General features: G+C 37.5%; 1 protein-coding gene across 2 annotated transcripts in view; it reads right to left on the bottom strand.

The window, feature by feature from the left end:
• Positions 1–5,477, bottom strand: part of LOC150107094 (ankyrin repeat domain-containing protein 27-like) — a 515,355-nt gene extending 509,878 nt beyond the window's left edge. The window contains exon 1 of one of the 2 annotated variants that reach the window (XM_090390995.1): positions 4,724–5,477. In XM_090390995.1, the coding sequence (XP_090247121.1) occupies positions 4,724–4,777 (54 nt within the window). In that variant the 5' untranslated portion in view covers positions 4,778–5,477. The remainder of the gene's footprint in view (positions 1–4,723) is intronic. The other variant, XM_090390996.1, reaches the window with a different exon arrangement.
• Positions 5,478–14,756: the final 9,279 nt, after the last annotated feature.

The raw sequence follows: 14,756 nt of genomic DNA, 5'->3' as shown, positions 1-14,756 counted from the left end.
GTTCTTTCTCTCACCACTTTATCATTCAATGCATTCGACAGTTCACTTGGATAAATGACTAAACTAAATTTATTTCAGTCTAACCAAGTGGAAAATAAAGTTCCAACATCTTTCTCGAAATCCAGAGTAATCTAATAATAAGGTGGTACACCTTTTGACAACTTGTATAAGTAAATGTGACCACTCCATTGCTTCTGCCTTAGTATCACCATGTCTAGCTATGGCTCCCACTAACGAGACTTCAATAAAGGTTGAAACCGGTCTGGGTAGTGGCCCTTCCCTTAATGCATAGCATTATACATGTCTGCAAGGAGATATGCTTTGCATAATGGAAGATACTGAGACAAGGAGTGATGAGAGCTTGGTCCACCTTTAATGTGAGTTGCCTCAGTCCTGAAGATACTTCAGGCGCAAACTTTGTTTGCATACCCTTGGATAAAGGATTAAACTAAATTTATTACAGTTCAACCACCCTCCATGCAAAGACATCACTCCTCACCCTCTTGCTCACAGCTTCGTTTCATAACTTCCAGGGATGGCCCCTTGTCATCGCTCCTTCCCACTGTTCCACCAAGTGAAAGAACTCCCCAGTCTCAACCCTGTAACTACCTCTCAACAGTTTAAAAGTCTCAATCATATCACCTCTCCTTTTATCTACCAAACTCTGCAGTCCACGTTTCCTCAGCCGATCCTCATAACTAACATTGTATAGTCTGGAAACTATCTTTGTTATCTGCCTCTGTACCCTTTTCCACAGTTAATTTATCCCCTTCAAATCCTAGAAACCAAATTTGAGAACAGTAGTCTAAGTGTGGTCTGATCAGGATCTTATACAATGGAACGATTACTATTTTATCTCTGCAGGTCAGCATCCTTCTGCGTATTGCAGCAATCCTCTGGGATACCTTCACCACCATTGCAATATGTTCACTGAATTTCAGGTTTCTATCAATCATCATCCCCAGATCTCGTCTTCCCTACTTTCTAAGTACAGCTCCTCCAATCGAGTATGCAGCCTCCCATTGATGTATCCCAAACTTCAAGACTTTACATTTTGCTGCATTAAACCAATACTCCCATTTATTTGCCCATCTGTCAAGTTTATTCAAATCCTCTTGCAGGGCTGCCATATCTGCACTATTACTAAAAACGTTCCCAGCTTCACATCATCTGCAAACAACTGAATATCCCCCTGCAATCACTGACAATGTCATTGATATAAAGGTTAAACAATATAGGTCCTAGTACTGAGCCCTTTGCGATTCCCACTTGTAACCCTCTGCCTCTCTGAAACTGCCCACACCATACACAACTCTCTGATACCCATCAGACAGTTGATCGACCTGACACCCAAACCCATGTGCTGCAACTTAAATATCAGCTTATCATGTGGCACCCTGTCAAATGCCTTCACTAAATCCAAGAAAATGGCAGTATATACCTTTCATTCATCTACTGCTTGGAACTTTATCATAAAAGGCTAGCATATTACTAAAACAAGAGTGCCCCTTCACAAATCCATGCTGACTCTCACAAATAACATTACCAACATTTGCCCAATGCTGTATATTCACAAATATACCAGCTTTGCTAATTCTGTTGTCCATTGCCATACTTAATTTTCTATCTTAACAAAAAATTGTGCTAAATAGCTAAAATGTTCTACTGGTTTACAGATTCTCTATTCAGATTGCAGTTGATGTTTTCAAGGGTCCTGCCTTTTTCCAATTGTCTTTGGCTATTTTTATTGTAGATTTTCATACAAATTTATTACAGAACTCATGCATCATTCTTTCAATCGCATTAGGAGGCATGTGCACATAAAATTGCTGAAGTGTACTAGATGTTACAACAGCACTGCGTGAACAGTTTGCATCATTACTTACTTCCCTATGACAATATTCTTTCAAATTAATTCAGTTATCTGTCAAGACTTCAATACTGTAAAATCTTATATTATGGTCTTCTATGGCACTTACTGTATCAATCTACCTGGTTCTTAGTTTTCCTGTGAGTCTTTTTCCTGACATCTTAGCAAAAAAAACATTTGTTTAGCTCACCTTTCCTCTCGCAATCTAAGATTACTCTGCATTCATGTGTGTGAACACATGTGTACTAAAAAATGCCAAGCTCCTTTCTAATATCCTTGTTTTTAATATGTCTCTGCCAATGATATCGTCCATTAATGCTTAATCTCTCTCAGAACACCCATATGTATGATCTCGAGTCTTTGATTAAGTGTTATTTCTAACACAGCTCTCAGGTCCATTAGTTAAAATTGTTTTCAACCCTTGCTTGTATACAGCGAGTTTAGTGTTTTAACTAATTTCTCGCTCATTCCATAAAAAATTTATTCAGATAATTTCCAAACATACTAGCTTTGCTAATATGTTTGAAAGTTAACTTCTGTGTTTATTTCCAAATTTAATTCGGGAAAAAAAATTATTTTATTAAATTTCATTTTCAAATATTGCTAAAGGTTGGTCTTGCCTTAATAATTTATTAACTTTAGGGGATAAATTAACTGTGGAAAGGGTACAAAGGTGGATAGCAAAGATGGTTTCAGGACTGTACATTGTTAGTTATGAGGATCGGCTGAGGGAGTGTGGATGGCAGAGTTTGGTGGATAGAAGAAGGAGAGGTGATATGATTGAGACTTTTAAACTGTTGAGAGGTGGTTACACGGTTGACACTGAGAAGTTCTTTTGCTTGGTTGAACAGCGGGAAGGAGTGATGACAAGGGGCCATCCCTGGAAGTTACAAAAGGAAACTGTGAGCAAGCAGGTGAGGAGTGATTTCTTTGCAAGGAGGGTGGTTGAACAATGGAATGCATTGCCTGATGGATGGTGAGAGCGAGAATGGTTAATGCATTTAAGGAGTGGTATGATAGACTTGTGTTTCCTAGGAGGGACCTCTCTCGATGAGTCTTGATAGACTTGTGTTTCTTAGAAAGGACCTCCCACGATGAGTCTTTTGACTCCATGGAGGCCTGAATAATAATAATAATAATAATAATTAATTATTGCTAAGGTGTCTGATAGGATACCCCATGGAATACTGTTACACAAACTGGAACAAATGAGGATGGACATTAAACGGGTGATGTGGATCTGAGGGTGGCTAATAGATAGATACCAAAAAGTAGTTTACAGAGAAGCAGAGCACAGGATGAAGCAAGCAACCAGTAGTGTGCTACAAGGTTCTTCTGTGCTTGAACCAGTTTTGTTTAATTTGTACATAAATGATAAAGGAAATGATATGAAGAGAGATTTTCAGTTTTGGCTGATGATGCAAAGTAGGATAACATAATCATTAATCAAGCTGATGTGAAGAGCTTGCAGGATGATTTAAATAAGCTGGCAGAGGGGGCAAAAGATTATGAATGTCAGTTAAATATGAAAAAGTGAAAGTTATGGATTTTGGGATTAAAAGATTACAAATTGTGTACCACTTTAATGCAACTCTACCCAGGAAATTGATGAGATTAGTGACTTGGGAGTGTTGGTGGATAGAGAGTTGAAGTTCAGAGGAATATTGCTAAGGTGTCTAAGATAGCTCAGTGGATTACTTGGTTATTGAAGAACACACTAACATGCAGAGATAAATAAGTTATTATTCCTCTTTATAAGATGCTGATACATCCACATCTAGATTACTGTGCCCAGGTTTGCTGCCTGGATTCCATGGAGATGAGATAGTAGTACTAAAAGATTCAGAAGTCAGTGATCAAGTCAGTGAGTGGTCTGAGGAATGCTCCTTACATTAACAGATTGGGAATTTGTGGGTTGCAGAAGTTGGCTGATAGGCAGAGAGGAGGGAATATGACAGTTACTAAAAGGGTTTTATAGTATTGATGCAGAGGAAATATTTTTGCAGTTGGCTAATGATGAAAGAACAAGAGGTCAATCCTGGAAATTAAGTAAGGGTATGGTTAACAATGGTGTGAGGACTAGATTTTTTTGAATGGAGAGTGGTGAACAAGTGGAATGCATTGCCTGACTCAGTTGTGAGTGTTTCATCTGTCAGTGAGTTCAAGGAGAGATACAATAGATTTTGTGTGGATAGGCTGGGTCTCCTGTGATTACTCTTAATAACAGTAATTTGCCATCTTCACTAAAAACTGTGCTAAACAGCTAGAATGCCTTGCTTGTTCCATAGGTTCCCCATTCAGAATGCAATTGATGTTTTACAGGCTTCTGCCTATCTTCAATGTCTTTGGCTTTTTTCATTGTTGATTTTCACACCAAATTTATTACAGAAGGTATTTCATTTAGTTAAAAAATCATGCGACTTACACCGGATTTATTTAGGGAGTATAACATCATCTGCATAATGTGAAGGGCCGAGATTAACATATGCAATTTTGAATTTAATTACAAAGCGTGGTGGTTTTTAATTCCCCTGGAAATTTGAAGATTTCAATTCATACCAATTTAATTTATTTTAAATATAACTCAGCAATCCCAATGCATCTACTCAATCCTAAGCACTAACCAAGTACTCAAATGTGTTAAGAAATCAGAAACAATGAGTTTCTGTTTCACTAACATCCAAAGGGAATTTCCGAGAATTGTGAATTAACTGGAAATCGTGAACAGTCAGCTATATTTATCTTATGCCAAGTAAACCTGAAAATTTTTGCAATAAAAAAGTCAAATGAGAACATCCAAAGTATTCATGTCAAGAATTCAATTAAACCATTAAAAATTAAAATAATCCTTACCTGCAAGAATTTATAAAACGGGTTGTATTCAATATCATCAACGTGGGAGGCCATATTTTTTCGAAGAAATTATTTTTTTAATCTGATAATTACATCACAAAATAAAAAAGCACACGTAAAAACCCGTTCGGTACCGCAAGCAAGATCAGGGTAATTTGTCAGAATTTGTTATCTATGGCGATAAATCCGGGTAACACGAAGAGGATAGTTACTAACAGAACAGCTTATGTCAAAATCACTGATATACCTTGCGCCAACACGAGTGCTATAACAACCAGCATAAAGTAAATAAACAATCTAATAATTACAAAATATCTTGATATTATTGCTGTACGATGAACTAGTATCTTTCGTAGTTGTTATTCAAAATACGTAGCGCTTCTGTAAGTTGGTATTTCTTCTTCCCAATTGTATTTTCCTTGCTGTTCACGTTATTCTTCTAAGATATCCGTAAGGATTTTATTGAAATTCGGCAAGTATTTCACAATCTGAACTTTTTTTTTTTAATCGGGGATTTCAAGCAATAGACGGTTATTCTTATTTTCAGTACTGTGCAATACACCTAACATCCAAGTTCAGACATTTTGTTATGACGGATAATTTCCCATGTGTCTGTGGCTTGCAACAAAAACAAAAACGAAAAATTAAAGAAAATTATTTAAACTGTATATTATTTACAATATATCTAACGTCCATGTTAAGTTCATGTGATAGACAATTTAACACGTTTACGTGTCGTTCGTATAACAAAATAAACTAAAGTCCAAGTTTTAGAACAAGAGGTACAGCGGAAGCTCTCATTTTTGCTTCAGCAAAAGTGAGGGGATAGAGGGGATAGAGACAAGAGGTCATTCTTGTAAATTGTATCAAGGTGTGGTGCGTAAGAGAGTGCGGCATGACTTTTTTTTTGCATAGAAAGTGGTTGATGAGTGGAATTTATTGCCAAATGAGATGGTGAGTGCGAAAACATTGAACCAATTTAAGATGAGGTATGATAAACATTATCTCTGTTACAATGCATGCCTCCCCTTGAAGAGTCTTGACTCCAGGAGGTGTTTGTATAATAATAATAATAATAATAATAATAATAATAATAATAATAATAATAATAATAATTGCGTAATGGCAAAAACAGATGCCATAACCATAAGCTTAGATGGGATATCCACCTACTTATTAGGAAAATGTACAAGAGAATTCTCACCTCGTTTGACTATGAGAATAACATACCTTCATCACCTAAGGCATCCGAAACAGAGGCAGGAATAATCAATGTCAGTATCTTAGGAGTTGTGGCTAAGGTTTTGGAAAAGTTAATGAGAGGCCAGAATTCAGGTTGTGTAGATAGTACGACTTTGCGAAAGGACTGTCTTGCCTTATAATAAAGTGAAAATGGAGGTCCATACAGGAAATAATTACACTAGGATGCCGTTGAACTTTGCAAAACCATTTGACAAGATAAATAACAAATTTCCAAGAAAAAAGGTGAAGCTGGTGTAAAATCAAAGAAAATGTGATTTGTGCTTGGTCCACGCTGTGTAATTTGTATGTCAATCATATTGGAGATGGTTTGAAGAGAAAACATCCAAGAGTTTGTTGATGATGCTAAGTTAAGGAAATCGATAATAAAGAAAAGTGATACATAGATACTACAGGATGACTTCATGACTGACATTGAGAAATAAGTTAAATGGCACATTACATCTTGCATATAGTGGTGTCCCTTGATTCTTTCTAAGCAGTGTAGTTTATGAATAGGTTCAGAGTAGACTGCTAGCATCACAAAACAATAAATAGGGTTTGAGGTCAGTGCAAGCAGATCCTTTATACATAAATTTAAATGAGTATATACTAGGGTTGTTTGAAAAGTTTGGTAAAAAATAAGTTAATCAAAGGCCTGTGTAGCTCAGTGGAAGCGGCGCTTGGCCGCTCGACGTTAGACCTAGGTTCAAGTCTAGTCGCCGACTAAGGAACTTTTTCTAAGCCTATCTTCGACCGGTTCCGGAGTTAGTCGATCTCTGGCACAGGCAAATGGGTTTTTCCTCCCAGAAACTCGGGTGAATTTTGTCCCATAAACTCGAGAAAATCGATCGTAGTACCCACATTATTCAGACAATAACGTATCCTGTTAGGGTTTGACACTAAGAGATGGCAGCACTTGTTTGTTGGTCTCTTCATCAGTAACTGCCTATAATTAGTGATAGACATGGACCAGCTATCTCTGATTGGCTACTGGTGGAGTTTGAATTGCCCACTCAGTCTCCAAAAGCTAGATAGGGTATAGAGGCTTTGCCTACTCCCTATTAGGGGACATGAGGCTATAGATGATTTTGTTTTATTGATTTTACATATTATTTTGAAAAAATCACCTTTATTTCTCAACATAGTCTCAATCGAGGTCAACACATTTGGTCCAGCAAGATTCCAATTTTTTCGTCTCATCTATGAAGTAGGATTTATCAAATTGTGCAAAATAGTCATTGGCAGCCTTGATGATATCCTCGTTTGAAGATAATTTTTTCCCACCGAGCCAAATTTTTAAGTTAGAAATAAGAAGTAGTCACATGGCGACAAGTCTGGAGAATATGATGGATGGTTCCTCCATCCATCCATAATAGACTCCTCCAATAAGAGGAGTCTATTATGCATCCTTGCTGGACCGTTTAAAAGAAGAACTAAAGAAAAAACAGCCAAGATTGGTGCACAAAAAAGTGCTCTTTCATCAAGACAATGCACCGTCCACACATCGGCCTTTGCAATGGCAATATGATGGCTGTGAAACCAATTCCTACCGCAATCCATGCAATTTTGCCATTGCAATGGCCGATGTGTGGACGGTGCATTGTCTTGATGAAAGAGCACTTTTTTGTGCACCAATCTTGGCTGTTTTTTCTTTAGTTCTTTTTTTAAACGGTCCAGCAAGGATGCATAATAGACTCCTCTTATTGTCTTACCCTTTTCCAAATAGTCTATCATGATAATTCCTTGAGAATCCCCCCCAAAAAAACAGTGGCCATCACTTTCCCAGCTGACAAAATGATCTTCACTTTTTTTGGTGCTCATTCACTGGGCATTGTCCACTGTTTTGACTGCTGCTTGGACGCAAGTGTGTAGTGGTTAGGCTGACTGTACGTACCATCTTTTCAATATTTTCCGGCCGTCCCGTCGTTTTAATAAAATGTCAATTTTGTCCCGTTTTTAATAAAAACTATAAAAATCTTTTAATATCCTTTAATAATGACATATTCAATCATAAATTATTCTTCATAACCTATAATCCTATATCAATATCAGGGATACCAGTAATTTGTATAACTGTGGAGGCGCATTGTTAGTAACTAAATATCGATATCTGCAGTGATTTATTCAGAGAAAAATAAAAAACGTATGTCGGCAACAGTTGCGCGTTTCAGACCGTTGCCTGTATGCTAACCGGCAGCTTTATTATTCAATACTCGTGATTTAAATTTCATATTTTTTAAATATGAAATTATTTTAAAGGAGCCTGTGTAGCTCAGTGGATGTGGCGTTTGCCAACCACGGCGCTTGGCAAACGCCACAGTCTAGTCGGCGACTAGAGGAAATTTTTCTAAGCCTTTTTTCGACCGGTTCCCGAGTTAGTCGATCTCTGGCACGGGCAAGCAGGTTTTTCCTCCCGGAAACTCGGGTTTTTCGTCCTGTAAACTCAAGAAAATCGACCGTAGAACCCACATTATTTCAGACATTAAATATATTGTGTTAGGGTTAGAGACCACGAGATGGCAGCACATTTGAGCCCTCTCTCTTCACTGAGTACCGCTTAATTGGTGATAGCCTTGGGCCATCTATCTCTGATTGGTACCAGTGGAGATTGAACTGCCCACTCAGTCTCCAAAAGTTAGATAGGACTAAATGGCCTCGCCTACTCCCTGTATACGGGAATAAAAAGGCGTTAGCTGGTTTTTTTGATTTTAAAGTTTTAAGTGTTATTTTTTAAAGCTTTAACTCGATCCTTGCAATTTCAAAGAGGTGAAACTGTAGTTTTAATGACGATCTCCTAAAAGAATTCAAATTTATGAAACTGGACAAGGTGTGTATTGATGGAACAAAAGTGATATGGCAAATTGGAATGTCCATTTTTCTGTTGCTCATAGAGGCAGAAGCCACATTAACCAACATCTACTTAGCCAGAAACAAAAGGATAATGAAAAGGCTCTGGGCACAAGGCTATCACTAATTAAGCGCACGCAGTGAAGTGTGACGGCTCTACAGGTGCCGCCATCTCGTGGTCCCTAACACTAACAGTCGTATTTAATGTCTGAAATAATATGGGTTCTACGGTCGATTTTCTCTAGATTACGGGACGAAAAATCCGAGTTTCCGGGATTTTTCGTCACGTAAAAAAACTCGCTTGCCCGTGCCAGAGATCGACTAGACTCGAAACCAAGTCTTCCTGTGTGGGGCGCTAACGCCCATTCCACTGAGCTACTCTTTTTTTTTTTTTTTTTAACAACTTTATTATCAACTTTTGCAATTATTTACATCATAATGAATTATATATACAATATATACAATTGTTATACCATTATTTCAATCGAAGTTTCATTTTATATTATATCATCATGTTATAATGTAGTTGTTACATTACTGTTCTCTTAAAATGCCTTGACTTCCTTTACTTATAATCAGGGAATCTCATAACTGGTAGTTACATACACATTACTTTCTATTACATCAATTAAGGTATAATTCAGTTGTTTTTTTAAAGAATATACAGTTAATTATATTTATATACCATATATATAATTATATATCACACTTATTATATATCTAACAATCTATATATTCTACAAGATAAATCATATATACATCTGTACAACGAAATAACATTCACATGCAATGAAGTAGGAGAGCACTCTTTTTTCCTGCGGTAGGAAATTTGTTCCAAGTGACTCAGGCATTGTTTCCTGTGATGGAGGTGGACAGTTAGTATCCTTCCGAATTTACTTCCGATTTGCCCCATTTCCACTAGGAGTGATGAAGGTGTCGTTCTGTTGTTGGTTGGAGGGTTCGTCTGATGTAAGGTTGGAGGTTAAGTGTGTCCATTCTTCTAGACTGGACTGAATTGGTGATCTCCTCCTGGATGTAGTGATGTAATTTCGATATTATTCCGGGACTGTCTTCTCTTCCATACGCTTGGTCGCACCTATGAGCCCAAATTGCGTGCATCGTTAGGATTAGAACAATTGTTTGCACCCTGTTTATATGTTTTCCTTTTAGCCAGAATAACATTTCTTCATTGATTACTTTGATTTCGGGAAGCCATCTTTTAACGGCTTTCCAAGTTACTTCTTCTTCCTTACAATATAACATTAGGTGGTATAGTGTTTCCAGTTCCTGGCAAAACTGACATGTTGCATGCCCTTCAAGGGGTATACCTTTAGCCACTATCCACATCTTGGTTGGTAGGCAGGCATGGTGTACTTTAAAGAAGTAGGTTTTATACCTTGGATGTATTGGGAGCTTGAAGATATTGTTTAATACCGGATTGAGTGTGATTTGTCCTCTTCTTAATTCTCTATGTTGTGGTATGGGAATGGTTGTTCTGCTTAGTTTGTAGTATGTTGCTTTTGTTTTTTGACTTATTAAGGTTTCAGTGTTGATGCGCTCTGTTACAAATACGTATCCCTCCGCCATCTCTGTAAACATTCTGGGAACTCTTCCGTGAATCTCTGGCATTATGCTGATTATTCTGCGTGGAAGGCATTTCTGTAGGAATGCTATTGCATATCCGTGGTATGACTTAGTGTTTGCTGTTTCTGCAGTCTTCGCTCTGTTGATAACTGTTTTTAAGTGGATATTAAGTAGACCTAGACCATTCGTGAAAGAGCGTTGTTCTCCTCATCGGTTTGTACCGGGAGCCCTAGATGTAGGTGGCGCACAGCCTGTGGATCTTGTCTGCCCATTGCCCATGGTACGGGATGTTGTTCACTTTGTACCAGATGCGAGAGGATAAATATATGTTGCATATTCGCGCTTTTCCTCTTGCAGATAGTTGTCTTGGGCGCATGGTATATATTTTCACGCAACAGCTGCGTGGAGTTCTTTCCACTGTTCTTCATACGTTTCTGGATCGCCTATTTTAACTCCCAGAACCAGTAAGTATTCCTGAGCTCTTATGCGTTGTGGAATCTCAGGGTTCTTTTCCCATTTTCCTATTAGCATGCAATGAGATTTATTTAGGTTTACTTTCAGGGCAGAAGCTCTTGCAAAGGGGTTTAGTAATTTCATTAACTCTTCAATGGATGTTTCCGTCTCTAGAGTTAATGTGATGTCGTCAGCATATGCCAATATATTTGCTTGGCTCTCCCCGTGAATGTTTGTTCGCTTGATTTCTTTGTTGGAGTTGATCGCTCTGGTGACTGGTTCTAGTGCAAGGACGAAGAGGGCTATAGAGAGGGGGTCTCCTTGTCTCACCGAGCATTTCAGATGCAGATAGCTTCCTGTTCACGATTACTTGACTTTCTTCATTCTCGTAGAAAGTTTGCAACCAGTTCCTAAATTTTGGGTCAAATCCCATTTCCTCTACAACTTTGAATATATATATACGTGGCTTATGGTGTCAAACGCCTTTTCTATATCCAAGCCTAGTAGGACACAAGGTTTGTCAGTCAGATTGTAGTACTCATATACTGATCTTAAATGAGTAATTGTGTCTGCTATGTTTCTTCCCTTAATTGCACACGTCTATGTGGGAGATATTAATTTCTGTAGGTACTTCTGTATTCTATTCGATAGGAACTGAGCTACACAGGCTCTTTTTTTTTTAATAAAAAGAAAGCGCCTGTGTAGGATCTTTTTTAAAAATCAACTAACGCATTTTTCGCGTACATACAGGGAGTAGGTGGGAATAAAAAGGCGTTAGTTGATTTTTTAAAAAAAACGAGCCTGTGTAGCTTGGAGGATGTGGCGTTTGCATACCACGGCGCTTGGCCGCACGAAGGAAGACTTGGTTTCGAGTCTGGTCTGCGACTAGAGGATCTGAATAAAACAAAAAGTATTAAACAAAAATACCCTAATAAAATCTATAATTGTGAGGCAGTTGGACATATGGAATAAAGAAAATATTCCTGTATCTGATAGATGGGCAGAGATTTTTTCTGAAATGAGCGAAAAACGCCTAGATATCCAAGACTTTTGTAATATTGTACAGTTTATTCTTTGTCGTCCAGGAAGTACAGCACCTGTTGAGAGAATATTTTCTGTTGTGAACAGTATGTGGTCAATGGAAAAATCTAGATTAAGTGTTGAGACAATGAGGGCTATGTTAATTGTCGTCCAGGAAGTACAGCACCTGTTGAGAGAATATTTTCTACTGTGAACAGTATGTGGTCAAAGGAAAAATCTAGATTAAGTGTTGAGACAATGAGGGCTATGTTAGTTGTAAGACAAATTGTGTCATGGTGTGTGAGAAGTTTTATGATAAGGTGTTGAAAGACCGAAATTTGCTGCGTAAGATCACTTCATCAGAGAAATATTCATGGTACGATCGTGGTGAAATACAGTCCCATCCTCAAAGTCTACCTAAATTTTTGTATGGGTTCTGTCACTGAAGAATAATGTTCAATATGTTTATGTAATAAAACTTGTTTTATCGTCTTACTTTTTCATAAATACAGAATATTACATAACTTCCGTCCCGTTTTTGTCTCAAGAAAATATGGTCAGCCTAATAGTGATGGATTCAAGTTTCGTCTACAGTCACGAATCGACCCAAAAAATCTTACGAATTGCGATTAAACATCGCCAAAAACCGCGTTGAAATGTCTTTTTGCATGCGGTTTCGATCGACAGTCAATAATCGTGGCACCTATCGCGCGCACATCTTTTTCATTTGCAATTTTTCATGTACGATATTAGACACCCATTCAGTTGAGATGCCTACAATTTCAGCAATCTCACACATTTTAAATGGGCGATCTTCCATAACGATACCATGGATTTTGTTAATCATTTCCTTTGTAGTGACCTCAATCAGTCATCCAGAGCAGGCTTCATCTTCGATTGACTTAGGACAACGTTTAAACTCATTTCTCCAAAAACAAATAGGCTTTAATAGTGGGGAAGTGTCTCAATGAATTCCAACTAACTCGGCTTTGATCTGTGCGGTGGCCCACTTCTTCAAATAAAATTGTTTTATCACTTCACGAAACTCGTTTTACTCCATTTTTATGAAAAACAAGAACACGGTCATTTAAAATGTTTGCCAAACAACAAATACGCATCGCACGTGGCTACAAATTTGCTTTTATAAAAATGGATTTCTAAAAATGATGATACGTGACACTGGTATAAAGGAACGAATTGCGTTGCTCTCTAATGGAAATTTACCAAATATTTCAAACAACCCTCGTATATATAGAACTCACACTATTTTCAGATATTAAATATATTTTGATAGTGTTAGGTACCACGAGATGGCGGCACTTGTTAGTCGTCTCTTCATTGAGTGCACTTAATTAATAATATCCTTGGGCCAGTTATCTCTGATTGGCTAACGGTGAGATTGAACTGCCCAACAAGTCTCCAGAAGTTAGATAGGGCTAAAACGGCCTCGCCTACGCTCTATATGGGAATAAAAGAGTTTAGCTGATTTATATGTGTGTGTGTGTGTATATATATATATATATATATATATATATATATAAAATAAGTTTAATGACTATTACCGAGAGAAAAGATGGCAAGATATATTTAACAAGATACTACTAGTTTACTAGTTTCGTTACAAGAACATCATCAGGTATCATACTCAAAGAAATATATAAAAAATTACAGAGACTTAAAATTGTAACAGAACAAGTGTTCTGTTAATTAGTGACTATCACTAATTAATAATTAGTGATAGTCAGAGGCCAACTTAAAATTGTATTAACAGAACAAGTGTTCTGTTAATACAATTTTAAGTCTCTGTAATTTTTTATATATTTCTTTGAGTATGATACCTGATGATGTTCTTGTAACGAAACTAGTAAACTAGTAGTATCTTGTTAAATATATCTTGCCATCTTTTCTCTCGGTAATAGTCATTAAACTTATTTTATAATATTCCTACCGAGTAAAAATGAATTCTCCTAATATATATATATATATATATATATATATATATATTCGTTGATTTACGCTCACGCGTAGACTCGCACTTCGCTGTGTAGGCATTCGAAACAGAAAATCCTACGGAATTGCTTGGTTAATCCGTACTCCAGGAGAGTCCTCTATCTGTAGATACGTGGACCTGGGTTCATAGGGCTGATTTACCTATTCTGGAGTTATTTGCCAATAACTCGGTATGACACAGCTAACTCACCATTAGTCGAAAGACACCAGATAAAGGTTCCACACATCATGGACTGGAATCGAACTCAGGGCTTTCCAACCTTGGTTGAAAAGCCCTGAGTTCGAAATGAGTCAATATAAAATATAAACATACTGGCTAACATACAGTCATTCTCTCTCTCTCTCTCTCTCTCTCTCTCTCTCTCTCTCTCTCTCTCTCTCTCTCTCTCTCTCTCTCTCTCTCTCGAAGGCCTGTGTAGCTCAGTGGAAGATAGACTTCAGTTCATGTCTGGTCGCCAACCGGAGGAAATTTTTCCGAGCAAACCCCAGTTAGTCGATCTCTCTGGCACGGGTTTTTTCCTCTGGGAAACTCGGATTTTTAATCACATAAACTCAAGAAAATTGACCATAGAACCCATATTAATGCAGACAGCAACATATTCTCAAGGGATTAGGTACCAAGAGATGGCAATACTTGCTTGTCAGTGGCGGCTTATAATTAGTGATAGTCACAGGCCAACTAAATCTGACTGGCTACCAGTGAAGATTGAACTGCCCACTAATTCTCTAAAAGCTAAATAGGGTTAAAAGGCCACGCCTACTCCCTATAAGGAAATAAAAAGACATTAGCTTATTATATCTATACGAGGGTAGTTTGAAAATTTCTCGGCCTCGAACATAGATGGCCACACTATCGGCAAGATTTTTTTCTAAGTTG

The sequence above is a fragment of the Typopeltis vanoorti genome, chromosome 4 (genome assembly GCF_054136105.1).
Source record: "Typopeltis vanoorti isolate ZY-2024b chromosome 4, IOZ_Tvanoo_1.0, whole genome shotgun sequence".
Lineage (NCBI taxonomy): Eukaryota > Metazoa > Arthropoda > Arachnida > Uropygi > Thelyphonidae > Typopeltis > Typopeltis vanoorti.
This window is presented reverse-complemented; position numbering and strand designations above follow the sequence as displayed.